Raw genomic sequence first — 13792 nt, 5'->3', positions numbered from 1 at the left:
TTGTACGTTTTATCCAAGCCCCAGGCGCGATACTTCCAAGCTATCTGAGCTTGCATGCCGATTTTTTTCACTTTCTATTACTACAGTATAGCGAGCTACACTAGTTTTTTTTTTTTTTTTTACTATCTCTCACTATGAGTGAGCGAGTCCTCGATAAGGTACGGTGCAAAGTTGACCAATGCATGATCATTCCAATCGTCAAAGTCAAATATCAAATGCTGAATAATGACCGGGTCTTTGGTGCCCCACCAGTTTTCAGTGGCGTCCAGAGTTGATTCTAGACGGGCAGTTTTCATTCCAGCTACGAGGGAGTAGGCGAGGGTGTTGTCAGATAGGAGATTCCGACGGATGCGAACCTTCTGCAGACCATCGAATACAATGAGACTGCTGGGTGTCTGAAACATGGTTTAATGGAGCACTTAATCCCTAAAATTTCAAATGAATTTATATCGGAATTTGGAAAATTGTTCCTATTTCTTTGAGAATGGTTCAAAAATTTAACCTCAAGAAGCTCACCTGAATCCAAACGGTTTGATCTTGTACGCGCTGTGGAAGATCCATTTGAGCCTTTCCACAGAATGGAATAGGTACCCGATGATTTGGACTTATTTACCTGTTTCTACATGTATGTATTGTGGATATAGGCAGAAATGATAGCGTGTAAAAGGACCGTATATGAATACCAAAGTCAAACTCCTTACACAATCTAAACTTAATGCAGCCCCTTGTGAAACTGACTGACTGACTCACTCACTCACGTATACAAATTCTAACCCACTTCTAGATGTGCTAGTAGTCAATATTAACCCTCTACTACCACTCACCTCTTGTACATGTTGTGGACAATTTCCGTACTCGCGGGAATATCATTAGGGAGGGGCCGCATCACAATCTCCTCATGTCTGCGACCTTTCGCTATCAGAGTCCCCAGCGCCAGAATCCCCACCCGGGGGGCAAACTCCAGGATGGTCCCCGGGGATATGGTTAGGGTCACGTGGGGCATGATGGTCAGATCGGATTTGATGACGTAGGGACGGTCCCGTTGATGTAGAGTGAGTGATGTCATAAGACGGCCCCCGAGGTTTTCCACGTTGACCAGGTTGGGTTGCTCCCAGGAAACCTGAAGGAGAAATCAGGGGGAAAACGTAAACTTTGAGGTTTTTAGGTATTGTAGGTAGACACATTTTAGGTATTACAGGTCATGGCAATGATATATGGGGCAGAAACGTGGGCGATGAAGAAGGTACATGAGAAGAGATTGGAAGTAGCAGAGATGAAAATGTTGAGGTGGAGGTGTGGAGTTACAAGGTTGGACTGGATCAGGAATGAAGTCACAAGGAATTGGATAAAGGTAACAGAAGTGTCGAGAAAGATCCAGGAAAAGAGACTGCAGTGGTATGGACACGCTGAAAGAAGAGATAAGAGTTACATAGAGGAAAGAGTTGAGATAATGGAAGTGAGGGTGAGAAAAGGGCGAGGGAGGTCGAAGAAAAGAAAAATTCAACAGGGCATGAGGTACACAATATTGTAGGAAAAGCTAAGACGGCCCCCGAGGTTTTCCACGTTGACCAGGTTGGGCTGTTCCCAGGAAACCTGAAGGAGAAATCAGGGGGAAAACGTAAACTTTGAGGTTTTTAGGTATTACAGGTCATGGCAATAATATATGGGGCAGAAACGTGGGCGATGAAGAAGGTACATGAGAAGAGATTGGAAGTAGCAGAAATGAAAATGTTGAGGTGGAGTTGTGGAGTTACAAGGTTGGACTGGATCAGGAATGAAGTCACAAGGAATTGGATAAAGGTAACAGAAGTGTCGAGAAAGATCCAGGAAAGGAGACTGCAGTGGTATGGACACGCTGAAAGAAGAGATGAATGAGAGTTACATGGAAAGAATTGAGATAATGGATGTGAGGGTGAGAAAAGGGCGAGGGAGGTCGAAGAAAAGAAAAATTTAACAGGGCATGAGGTACACAATATTGTAGGAAAAGGCTAGGAAGAAGAAGAAGAACATGGGTAGACATAGACAAATTTAGGACCGAAAATACTGAGCCATTTATTGAACCCACAGTATCAAGATTGATGACCTAAAAAGTGACTTCAATTGAGGACGATGTAAAACAAGTTAACTATGAAGATAAGTACATAGTATGTGTGTACAAATATTACTGTCGAGAAGTAATTTATTTGTACCCACAAGCTAGCCATCCAGACAACCGCAACGGCATCGGCAGTATGTTACAAAGTGACAGCCATAGGTACATACATCGAATGTTGTTACCTTACTGTTGTTCTTGTTTTGGTGTTGTTATTGTTGAATTTCCAGTTGTGCAAAATTACATGCAATTTTGGAACCAATACGTACTCAGAAAATGAGGTCGAATAATAAGAGAATAAATTGAGGTAAAATATCTGCAATGAAATTTATTGTTTGGAAGAAAACCAAATTGATAGAAGAGAGCAGAAATGCCAGATCCAAAGAGCGTGATTAATGTATATTTTTATTCAATGCATTAATGAATCAACTCAGGGTTTATAAAAAACAGAATACCCAAATTTCACTGAACTGTTCATGCCCAAAAGAATTTAGCATAATTTACATTCATTGTTCACACTTGTAGTGAGTTTCATCAATTTTTTTTCCGAATGTCCTGTAGGCGATGGCATTGAAATTAGAGTGTTCACACTATACATTACACGATTTTTTTCCCAAACGACAAGTGTGAACGTGCTTTAAGTTGTAAAGTAGATAAACAACACGACATCGACAGATGTAAAGAGACTTCTCGGTCCTCTGCTAAGAGTATAAACAAACAGTTGTAAAATCATTACTCACCGACAAGGACCCTTCAAACGAGTCCTCGCAATAATAGTAGTAGCCTACTGCTGGAGTAAAGGGACTTTTCAGTCCTATGCGAGCAGTATAAATAAGCATCACTATTATTATTATTATACATAAAAACAGGATATGCAATTTATGCATGAAAAGCTAAAATTTACTGAGCCCTATGGCCAAGAGTAGCGTTAACTTACTAAATCCTATAGCAGAGATGGGAAGGGTGACTATTTCAGCAATAAAGCCATGCATATGACTAGCGCCCGTAGCTAACAGCTTGATACTCAATGTGGGACTTTGCGTTGTGATGAACTTCTTCTCTAGACCAGAATCTTTGGTGACAGAGAACAGAGGAATGGCGGACACATTGTATAGACTGCCGTCGTACAGGGAGATGGAATCCGAGGTGTTGAATAGGTTGAATTGGAGAAGTCTGGAAATTGAGAGGGGTAAACGTTGCTTAACTTTAGTGTTTTGTAGTTAACTGGTGCATTTGGCGTTGTGTGGACTGAAAACTCATTCTTTTAGAAATGTTTCAAAATTAAAACTACATATTACATAATCGTATGTCTTTGAAAATGTTTCAATGTTTGACCTATTTCTTTGAAAATTAATGAAAACTTGACCTATTTCTTTGAGAATGGTTCAAAAATTTAACCTCAAGAAACTCACCTGAATCCAAACGGTTTGATCTTGTACGCGCTGTGGAATATTTTAACACAGGTGCTCGGGTTATTGTCATACTTGTAATACAGCACCATTCTCTCCTGGACTACCAACTCCTTGGTTGTGTTCACACGTGACATTTTTTTTTTTTTTTTTTTCGAGCGACAAGTGTGAGCGGGCTTTAAGTTGTAAAGTAAACGACAGTTGTAAAGGGACTTTTCGGTCCTCTGCTAACAGTATAAACAAACAGTTGTGAAATCATTACTGTAATCAGTTGGGAAGTATTGTGCTCGCCCATCTGATGAGAGGCATACTACGAGATGGACATGCAACGACACAGACCACATGCTTCTAATGTAGCCGTTGTTTTATTGCTACAAAATAAAAACGGCGGTGAAACACTCATCTTGAAAAAAAAGGGGGGGAAAAAAACTCACCGACAAGGATCCTTCAACCGAGTCCTCAAGAATGTTATCAATGTAGTGCTGTCCGGCAGTTCCAGCTATGATTGTTCCCTTTGTATCCCTTTCCAACGCCACATTCCTGGAAAAAACAACAAATGAAAATCAAGTAGTGCTTTGATAGAGGGAGCAGTAATAGAAGTTTTACCGGGCCGAAATGCACATACATATCTCGCGGATTTAGTGAATATCTCGCGGTTTTCCCAAATATATCAGGGATTTTGCAAATACATTTTGCGGTTTCCTTTCAAACATGAGTCACGTACTATCCACTCTTTACCAAAGGAAGTTAGTTCCAACTTACCGGGTATCGAAGATATCACCAGCACCACATCGCCGAGGGCATTCTCGCCACTGACATACTCCAGTACCACCCCGTACGTCGAACTAGTTGTCGGAAACACCACCAGGTCGCGCTTCAGATCGAATCGGGTGACTCCGGGCCCCATCGTGATTCCGTCGTAAATGTAGAGGTGTTCTGTACTGCGGTTCTGAATCGGATTTAGAAGCTGGAGACCCAGTACGTAACCGGTTTGACACTGGGGAGTGGAGAGAAAAGATGGGAATGTGAAAATGGCTGTTTCGGTGTCATAATTGCATGCTACACATATTTGTACGGGTGGGCTACAAGGAGGGCTTATTGCTCAAGGATGAACGAACAGGTGCATGGTAATATCGTCCTTATTGCAGTATTACTGTACATATTTGAAGATTTGACCACATTATGGAGCCTAAGGGTTAGGTCGCAGAGAACTCCTTAAGCGGTAATTTCTCGTATTGGTTACACAAGAGTCTACTACTATTGAAAGAAAGAAGTGAGTTCTATATTTTAACTTGATGATTTTCCATTTAGTTTGTCTGTAACTCCCATAACTAAGGAACGGTTAGTTCGATAATGATGAAATTTGCACACATGTTCATGTTCAACACATAAAGGAATTTTACTCCTTACCTTTTAAGCCTGATTGGGACTTTAGGAGCCCCGTAAGGACTTTCTGCCTTCTACAGTTTTGTCTTCTACAGTTCACTGAACCAGCAGATATCTACTTACCATAGCGACCGGGTGCCAGCATGGTAGGTAAACATTGGATTTTAGGATTATTGAGATATTGGGAAAATCCTACAATGCTGCAGTGAGTAGCAAAGTTGTGACATAATAACACAAAGAAACTGCATTTACATTTACATATTATACTTTCACCTATTAATCCAAGGTTAGATGTAGGCAAAACACGTGAATGTAATTAAAAGAAAATGCTAGATTACAATAGAGAATAGAGGTATATTACGATAGAAATACATGGAGCCTGTGAATATTCGTTATCTCCTGTTTTCTCATTTACTAACCCAACTAAACATTACTAGTGGTTCTGTGAACTGTAGACCTCACTCAGACTCAGAGGAGAGAAGGCAAGATAGGAGAAAGCCAGCCGTTCCGAGAACGAAGCTTGTGTGTTAATTACAAAATCCGCTCCGAACGGGAATCGAACGAGTGACCTAGCGCTTACAAGGCAGACGTGCTACCCTCCAAGCCAACCAGACTATAAAATATTTTCAACTTACCTGCTAAACTGATAGATGCCTCGGCCATTATCAGAGATGACTGTATTGTTGATGGTAATGCTGATCTCAGAGATGTTTGAAGTCTCCGTATTCCATACAGGTGAATGGATGAACATTGCTTCCTCCAGATTGAATGAAATGTCCGAGTTGATTATGTTGATGGTTTCGTTACTCTTGCGAAGATAATGCTCCCCTATTTCTGTCAGATATCTGTGAGGAAACAAAATTAAAATATTGGGTGAACATGGTAATTATTTTGGTATAGCGGGAAAAATATCTTTTTTCCCGGTGACAAATCTGGTGTAGATAAACCTGGTTCCAGGGTTGAATGGTAGAGATCGACCTGGTTAATAATTTTCCATTTTGTAGGACGTCAAGGTTTTAATACGAAAATATCTTTTTTCCCGGTGACAAATCTGGTGTAGATAAACCTGGTTCCAGGGTTGAATGGTAGAGATCGACCTGGTTAATAATTTTGCATTTTGTAGGACGTCAAGGTTTTAATACGGAACAGAAACTTTTGAATTTTTAAACTGGGAGACGATTTAAATCCCATGAACGACATAAAATACTGAAGCATATATGTAGGTCGTTCATTTGTAAATTTAATTTCAAACCTATCTAATATCTTTCATCAGTTCAATTATACTTCGTGAACTACAACCCATCCCCTTCAGAAATGGGCCCCTAGGTTCGCCTCGATTCACCAATCTCCAGACTAGAAGACCGCAGCCTTGACCGCTGCAAACTGATAGGGAGAGCGAACCAAAGGCCTCCCTCTGAGCTTTTGATAAGCACGTATCAATCATAGACCAATCAAATTGCGTAGAGTCAGGGGTTCTCAACCTTTTTTCGCCCACGTACCCCTTGGGTACCCGGGTTTAATCTCATGAACTACCGCGATAGTGATACCAACCCCTAATACGTTCTGAATCCTGGAAACAAATGGGACCGAATATGTGATTATTTTTTCTTCAAGGGATCTTACTTTCGTAGTTATCTCGCAAAAGTTTTTTTCGATACAAGGGTAAAATTTCGACAACTTACATATTAAAGAGTATATGACTTTTAGGTTTCATATAAAAGAACAGGCTTTTCTTTTATTTCAAATCGGATGAATTAGCATACCTAAACCCTTTTTTCAGGGACTTAACGATTTAAATCCCATGAACGACATAAAATACTGAAGCATATATGTAGGTCGTTCATTTGTAAATTTAATTTCAAACCTATCTAATATCTTTCATCAGTTCAATTATACTTCGTAAACTACAACCCATCCCCTTCAGAAATGGGCCCCTAGGTTCGCCTCGATTCACCAATCTCCAGACTAGAAGACCGCAGCCTTGACCGCTGCAAACTGATAGGGAGAGCGAACCAAAGGCCTCCCTCTGAGCTTTTGATAAGCACGTATCAATCATAGACCAATCAAATTGCGTAGAGTCAGGGGTTCTCAACCTTTTTTCGCCCACGTACCCCTTGGGTACCCGGGTTTAATCTCATGAACTACCGCCAACATCATAATCACTACTTCAGCACCTTGAGCACGCAGTGCGAGTAATAATAATAAACTAAATATTTTTTTTTTTTAAAAAAGGTAGGTACTTTTTCTTTAACCACGATCGAGTAAACTACGGGCTAAAAAAATTCCCGGAGGGACGGGCCCAGCTTGTTCAATGATATTTAGGAATTTTCAATGTAAACAAATTTATTGTTGATGTTGGTTTATTCGAGAAGGAATGAAAAGTTAATTATTAGCAAATAACTAGAATGACCTAATAGTAGATAGCCTACTATGTATAAGGACCAACGCGAAGTTGACCCAAGTTTTGAACTTATACCTATAGGTACAGGTATGAAACATGCATAATATTATACATAAAATGAGTGCTCAGACCAGAGCTAATCCCTCTGCTCTGGAACTTAGCTGTTTTACTGGAGTTTCAATATGCAATACCAACGACAACCTGAGAAATAGAGATACAATCAAACATCCCCAGAGGCCCGAATGTCAAGATTTCAAAACTCATAATATGAGAAAGTATTGTAATCGGTCCAAACTTTCAAAATTGGGAAACTTGAGTTACATATGTCCTTTAATCCCGAGGGGGACGTATAATGGGATTTCCTTTCAAACACACTTACCTTATGCCACCCCAGTAATCAGTGTTGGGCTGCACATTTCTCTCCTTACAATGAATGAATATGAACTGACTATTCCAGTAGCACATAGGTCTCCTTCCATACATTTGGCCATTCAGACGAATAGGACATTCATCTAATGAGGATTCCTCTCCTGTAACAAGGAAAATGGAATTGTGATTCATTTTAATATTTTAAAAAGCTTTGATAGAGGAGACTATAACTGCTAAGGAGCTAAGATCTTATCGTCTCGAAAACGAAGAGAGAAGGAAGACAGGATAGGAGAAAGCCAGCCATCATTCCGAGAACAAACCTTTTGAGTTTAGAATTTAGAATAAAATCCGCCCCGGGCGGGAATCGAACCCGCGACCTAGTGGTTAGCGCGGTGGACTTCGGATAGCTGTTGGTTTGAGTCTAAGTCAAGTCAGAAAATTTATCGAGATTTATTTAGATACATATTTAGAGGGGAAGAAAAAAAACCTTTGGGGGATTTAGTTAGGTAATTATTAATGGGAATTTAGCCAAAATATATTACTCTAATTCTCACCTGAGCATTGCAAAGGTTCCGGGTAGGTCCAAATCCTGGAGAGGGAATTCCTATCAAACTCCACCCTCGGGCCATGGTCTACCCAGGCGCTAATTCGTAGATTTCTCCCACGAACAAAGGACGAGATAAAAATGGAATGAATAGAGAGAAATAAAAATTGAAACACGTCCCTCCCTTCTCTTCTTGTTCCATTTCCTCTCTTTTGTTTCTCTTTCACCATTTTCCTCCTTTTCAAAAAAAAAACTCTTCCCTTCTCTTCCTCTTTCAAAATTCTTCTCCCTTCTCTTCCTCTTCCCTCCCTTCCCGAACACAGCCGAAGTGATCTGAGGATAGAATGCGAAAAGAAAGTGAACATGATGAATAATGCACAAAGGTATTTCTTACAGATGGATGGATTGGGACCAAAAGAAGATCACATATAAATTCTTGCCTACACCAGGCGCTATAATGTTCAAATCCAAGCTGACGACACACCACTTGGGCATTACGCTCGCTGAATCGAGAATCACATAAGGGCACCCATTGTAGCGTGGTGGCGTTCCAATACTCGAGGAAACCTTCGTTAGATGCGCTTTCCGAACAGTTCATTCCCGAACACAGCCGAAGTGATCTGAGGATAGAATGCGAAAAGAAAGTGAACATGATGAATAATGCACAAAGGTATTTCTTACAGATAGATGGATTGGGACCAAAAGAAGATCACATATAATCATATAAATTCTTGCCTACGTCATGTAGTATTTGAGCCTGTTCCATAGAATGGTATATCTGATCCATTTGAGCCTTTCCACAGAATGGAATAGGTACCCGATGATTTGGACTTATTTACCTGTTTCTACATGTATGTATTGTGGATATAGGCAGAAATGATAGCGTGTAAAAGGACCGTATATGAATACCAAAGTCAAACTCCTTACACAATCCAAACTTAATTCAGCCCCTTGTGAAACTGACTGACTGACTCACTCACTCACGTATACAAATGCTAACCCACTTCTAGATGTGCTAGTAGTCAATATTAACACTCTACTACCACTCACCTCTTGTACATGTTGTGGACAATTTCCGTACTCGCGGGAATATCATTAGGGAGGGGCCGCATCACAATCTCCTCATGTCTGCGACCTTTCGCTATCAGAGTCCCCAGCGCCAGAATCCCCACCCGGGGGGCAAACTCCAGGATGGTCCCCGGGGATATGGTTAGGGTCACGTGGGGCATGATGGTCAGATCGGATTTGATGACGTAGGGACGGTCCCGTTGGTGTAGAGTGAGTGACGTCATAAGACGGCCCCCGAGGTTTTCCACGTTGACCAGGTTGGGCTGTTCCCAGGAAACCTGAAGGAGAAATCAGGGGGAAAACGTAAACTTCGAGGTTTTTAGGTATTATAGGTAGACACATTTTAGGTATTACAGGTCATGGCAATAATAAATGGGGCAGAAACGTGGGCGATGAAGAAGGTACGTGAGAAGAGATTGGAAGTAGCAGAGATGAAAATGTTGAGGTGGAGGTGTGGAGTTACAAGGTTGGACTGGATCAGGAATGAAGTCACAAGGAATTGGATAAAGGTAACAGAAGTGTCGAGAAAGATCCAGGAAAGGAGATTGCAGTGGTATGGAGACGCTGAAAGAAGAGATGAGAGTTACATAGGGGAAAGAGTTGAGATAATGGAAGTGAGGGTGAGAAAAGGGCGAGGGAGGTCGAAGAAAAGAAAAATTTAACAGGGCATGAGGTACACAATATTGTAGGAAAAGGCTAAGAAGAAGAAGAAGAAGAAGAAGAAGAAGAAGAAGAAGAAGAAGAAGAAGAAGAAGAAGAAGAAGAACATGGGTAGACATAGACAAATTTAGGGCCGAAAATACTGAGCCATTTATTGAACCCACAGTATCAAGATTGATGACCTAAAAAGTGACTTCAATTGAGGACGACGTAAAACAAGTTACCTATGTAGATAAGTACATAGTATGCGTGTACACATATTACTGTCGAGAAGTAATTTATTTGTATCCACAAGCTAGCCATCCAGACAACCGCAACGGCATCGGCAGTATGTTACAAAGTGACAGGCAAAGGTACATACATCGAATGTTGTTACCTTACTGTTGTTCTTGTTTTGTTGTTGTTATTGTTGGATTTCCAGTTGTGTAAAATTACATGCAATTTTGGAACCAATACGTACTCAGAGAAAATGAGGTCGAATAATAAGAGAATAAATTGAGGTAAAATATCTGCAATGAAAATTATTGTTTGGAAGAAAACCAAATTGATAGAAGAGAGCAGAAATGCCAGAGCCAAAGAGCGTGATTAATGTATATTTTTATTCAATGCATAATGAATCAACTGAGGGTTTATAAAAAACAAAATATCCAAATTTCACTGAACTGTTCATGCCCAAAAGTATTTAGCATATTTACATTCGACAGTTTCACGTAAGAGCCTATTCACACTTGTGAGTTTCATCAATTTTTTCCCTGCAATTTTGGAACCAATACGTACTCAGAAAATGAGGTCGAATAATAAGAGAATAAATTGAGGTAAAATATCTGCAATGAAATTTATTGTTTGGAAGAAAACCAAATTGATAGAAGAGAGCAGAAATGCCAGATCCAAAGAGCGTGATTAATGTATATTTTTATTCAATGCATTAATGAATCAACTCAGGGTTTATAAAAAACAGAATACCCAAATTTCACTGAACTGTTCATGCCCAAAAGAATTTAGCATAATTTACATTCATTGTTCACACTTGTAGTGAGTTTCATCAATTTTTTTTCCGAATGTCCTGTAGGCGATGGCATTGAAATTAGAGTGTTCACACTATACATTACACGATTTTTTTCCCAAACGACAAGTGTGAACGTGCTTTAAGTTGTAAAGTAGATAAACAACACGACATCGACAGATGTAAAGAGACTTCTCGGTCCTCTGCTAAGAGTATAAACAAACAGTTGTAAAATCATTACTCACCGACAAGGACCCTTCAAACGAGTCCTCGATAAGGTACGGTGCAAAGTTGACCAATGCATGATCATTCCAATCGTCAAAGTCAAATATCAAATGCTGAATAATGACCGGGTCTTTGGTGCCCCACCAGTTTTCAGTGGCGTCCAGAGTTGATTCTAGACGGGCAGTTTTCATTCCAGCTACGAGGGAGTAGGCGAGGGTGTTGTCAGATAGGAGATTCCGACGGATGCGAACCTTCTGCAGACCGTCGAATACAATGAGACTGCTGGGTGTCTGAAACATGGTTAATGGAGCACTTAATCCCTACGTAAAATTTCAAATGAATTTATATCGGAATCTGGAAAATCGTTGAAGAAAAAGAAAAAGTAGGTAAATCTTTTTATTTATTTTTTTAATTAAAGAAAGCCTCACACATACACATCTTTATCCACACACACTTTATCCTCAAAATAATTTGAGAATTTGACCACAATAATGGTAGTACTGCTGAAGTAAAGAGACTTTTCAGTCCTATGCGAGCAGTATAAATAAGCACTAAGCACTCTTAGAATATATAAGACCTTGGTTAGACTGCGGGGGTAAAGGGACTTTTCAGTCCTATCCCAGCAGGATAAACAAGGTATATTCTATTCTATGCGAGCAGTATAAATAAGCACTATTATTAAGCACTCTTAAGCAGCAACATAAGCCTTTGGTTAGGTTATTTTTCTTTACCTCCTCTTTACTTACCGTCATAGAGGGAGCTTTGTTAAACTTGATCGTATTCTCCTGCGCAATGGCTACAAGTTCTCCCCATAGATCGCACTGACTGTCCGCTTTGAATTCTATCATGAAAGTGCCTGCGTTCTGTAGCATGGTGTTTCTCATTATACGAAGCGACTTTTCCATGCCTCGGATGGATATTAGACCCACTGAAAACAGAAAGCAGGTAGGAATATGAGTTAAGGAAGAACACTGAAAATAAGAAGCAGGTAAGGTATCCCAATCCCCCATCGGTACTTGCAATTATTTGTATGAATGCCGGGTAATTAATTGAAATAGGTATGCAATGTGCAAAACATAAAAGAATAATCTGACAGTTCGAAGCTTGGTTGAAGAAAGAACGAATATCTTTCTGTTATGAATCCTCTGTTTCTATTTCCTTAAAATCTTATTCTTCGTATTTTCCCGTGTACAGACGGGGTCGGTGTTTTTCGTCAGCCTCTCAAACAGCCCTGACTTGGGTGATTGCTTTGGGGTGACATTTGGTTTTGGCTACAAATTTTACGAGTGGATGTCCTTCGCATTCAACCTTTGCTTTTTTTTACCAAGGGAAATTCAGGCTGGTATAGTGGTATACTCCCTGTTTGAAGTCCCCAGCCAGACTAAGCTGGTCTACTCTATATTTTCTTTTCCTTAAAATACGGATTCAAACTTTCAGGACTTCAAGCGCGAACTTTTCCACTCACCTTTACATCTATTATCATCGAACACATTGCCGCTAATATTGCACTGAGCATAATGGCCATCTATAACGATACCAAAGTTCCTATTATTCCGCCATGTTGTATTGTGTAGTACCACGGAATGGGTATAGTTGACGTTATATTGCCACATGTACGGTAGAGATATGTCGAAGCCGCCATGACTGTTTCGCTCGACAGTGTTGTCGTGTAGCGCCCAGTGGAAGAGGTTGTTTGAGTTGCGCAGATCCCTGGAAATAGTGCAGAGGAAGCTATTAATGTGACAAGGAACATCACTTGGTAGATCACTAATAGAACAGTTGCGCTTACTTTGGTGATGTTTCAAAGTCAAAGAGCAGGAAAAATGAGGAACAATGGATTTTTTTTTTCTTCTTCGACTTCTAGATCGCAAGATAAATCGATTTAAAAAATACCGGTAAATCTTGATCATTTCGTCAACAGTCAGCTCCTCGCTCGCCTTGCACGCGGGAGACCCGGGTTCGAATCCCGGCGGGGTCAAGAAATTGTATCATGCAAATGATTGATTCTGTGACTGGCTGTTGCGGGGCCCACTCAGCCTCGTGAGGAAAATGAGTAGCTATGACACGGTATCTTGAAGACATGAGATTTCAGCTGGTACCGAAAAACGCGAAACCCTTTAAATTGTCTTCAAAAACATCGCTAATACATGGATTAGGTACATATGGTAATGGAAAGCAAAAAATGACTTTGTTATTCACCTGTTAATCACCCGATGAGATTTAATGACCTACCTATACCTCATTATTACCTACCTATACCTATTAATCACCTGTACGTACATATACCTATTTATCACCTTTGTATTGTCTACTATTACTATCACCACTCGGTTTTACTATCAAGCCCAATTCTTTTGTTTACGTATACGAATCATCCCATATTTTGATCACGCCACTTTGGTCCTTATTTGAACACATGGGGAGTTCGTTGTTTTCAGTGATAACAGATTTAGGTATAAAAGCTCCTCTTGGCAAAGGCTAAGGTACAGTCTTCTCCTGCTTTTCTATCGGTAAGTACCTTAGCATTCTGTGTTACCTACCTAGTTTAATATTCTACCTTTCAACTAAATTAAACTTTGATTTTTTAAAGTTTTAAAACTGTAACTTAAACTTCAATTGATTTTCAAGGTGTGGA

At 40.1% G+C, this 13792-nt stretch overlaps 2 protein-coding genes across 2 annotated transcripts; both read right to left on the bottom strand.

Annotated features, from left to right (window-relative positions):
- Positions 1-122: 122 nt before the first annotated feature.
- Positions 123-3638, bottom strand: LOC113472208 (protein bark beetle-like). The gene is made up of 5 exons (XM_026832003.1): positions 3505-3638; positions 3030-3265; positions 2833-2882; positions 825-1120; positions 123-387 (listed from the first exon to the last, which is right to left on the bottom strand). Exons 1-5 carry the CDS (start codon positions 3636-3638, stop codon positions 123-125), a joined length of 981 nt encoding a protein of 326 aa, XP_026687804.1.
- Positions 3639-4461: 823 nt separating this feature from the next.
- Positions 4462-12911, bottom strand: LOC103507195 (protein bark beetle-like). The gene is made up of 9 exons (XM_026831563.1): positions 12623-12911; positions 11904-12085; positions 11178-11447; positions 9252-9547; positions 8648-8821; positions 8212-8294; positions 7668-7818; positions 5523-5732; positions 4462-4498 (listed from the first exon to the last, which is right to left on the bottom strand). Exons 1-9 carry the CDS (start codon positions 12768-12770, stop codon positions 4462-4464), a joined length of 1551 nt encoding a protein of 516 aa, XP_026687364.1. The 5' UTR covers positions 12771-12911.
- Between the last annotated feature and the right edge of the window lie 881 nt (positions 12912-13792).

The sequence above is a fragment of the Diaphorina citri genome, unplaced genomic scaffold, assembly GCF_000475195.1.
Source record: "Diaphorina citri unplaced genomic scaffold, Diaci psyllid genome assembly version 1.1 scaffold1, whole genome shotgun sequence".
In the NCBI taxonomy this organism is placed as follows: Eukaryota; Metazoa; Arthropoda; class Insecta; order Hemiptera; family Psyllidae; genus Diaphorina; species Diaphorina citri.
This window is presented reverse-complemented; position numbering and strand designations above follow the sequence as displayed.

Excerpts from the sequence above, each read along its gene's own strand:
- LOC113472208 (XM_026832003.1), bottom strand. The coding sequence starts at position 3,638 with ATGTCACGTGTGAACACAACCAAGGAGTTGGTAGTCCAGGAGAGAATG. Across the intron at positions 3,266-3,504 it reads ATCAAACCGTTTGGATTCAG|ACTTCTCCAATTCAACCTAT; the intron begins GTGAGTTTCTTG and ends CTCAATTTCCAG. Across the intron at positions 1,121-2,832 it reads CGTTTGAAGGGTCCTTGTCG|GTTTCCTGGGAGCAACCCAA; the intron begins GTGAGTAATGAT and ends TTTCTCCTTCAG.
- LOC103507195 (XM_026831563.1), bottom strand. The coding sequence starts at position 12,770 with ATGTGGCAATATAACGTCAACTATACCCATTCCGTGGTACTACACAAT. Across the intron at positions 12,086-12,622 it reads CGATGATAATAGATGTAAAG|TGGGTCTAATATCCATCCGA; the intron begins GTGAGTGGAAAA and ends TTCTGTTTTCAG. Across the intron at positions 9,548-11,177 it reads CGTTTGAAGGGTCCTTGTCG|GTTTCCTGGGAACAGCCCAA; the intron begins GTGAGTAATGAT and ends TTTCTCCTTCAG.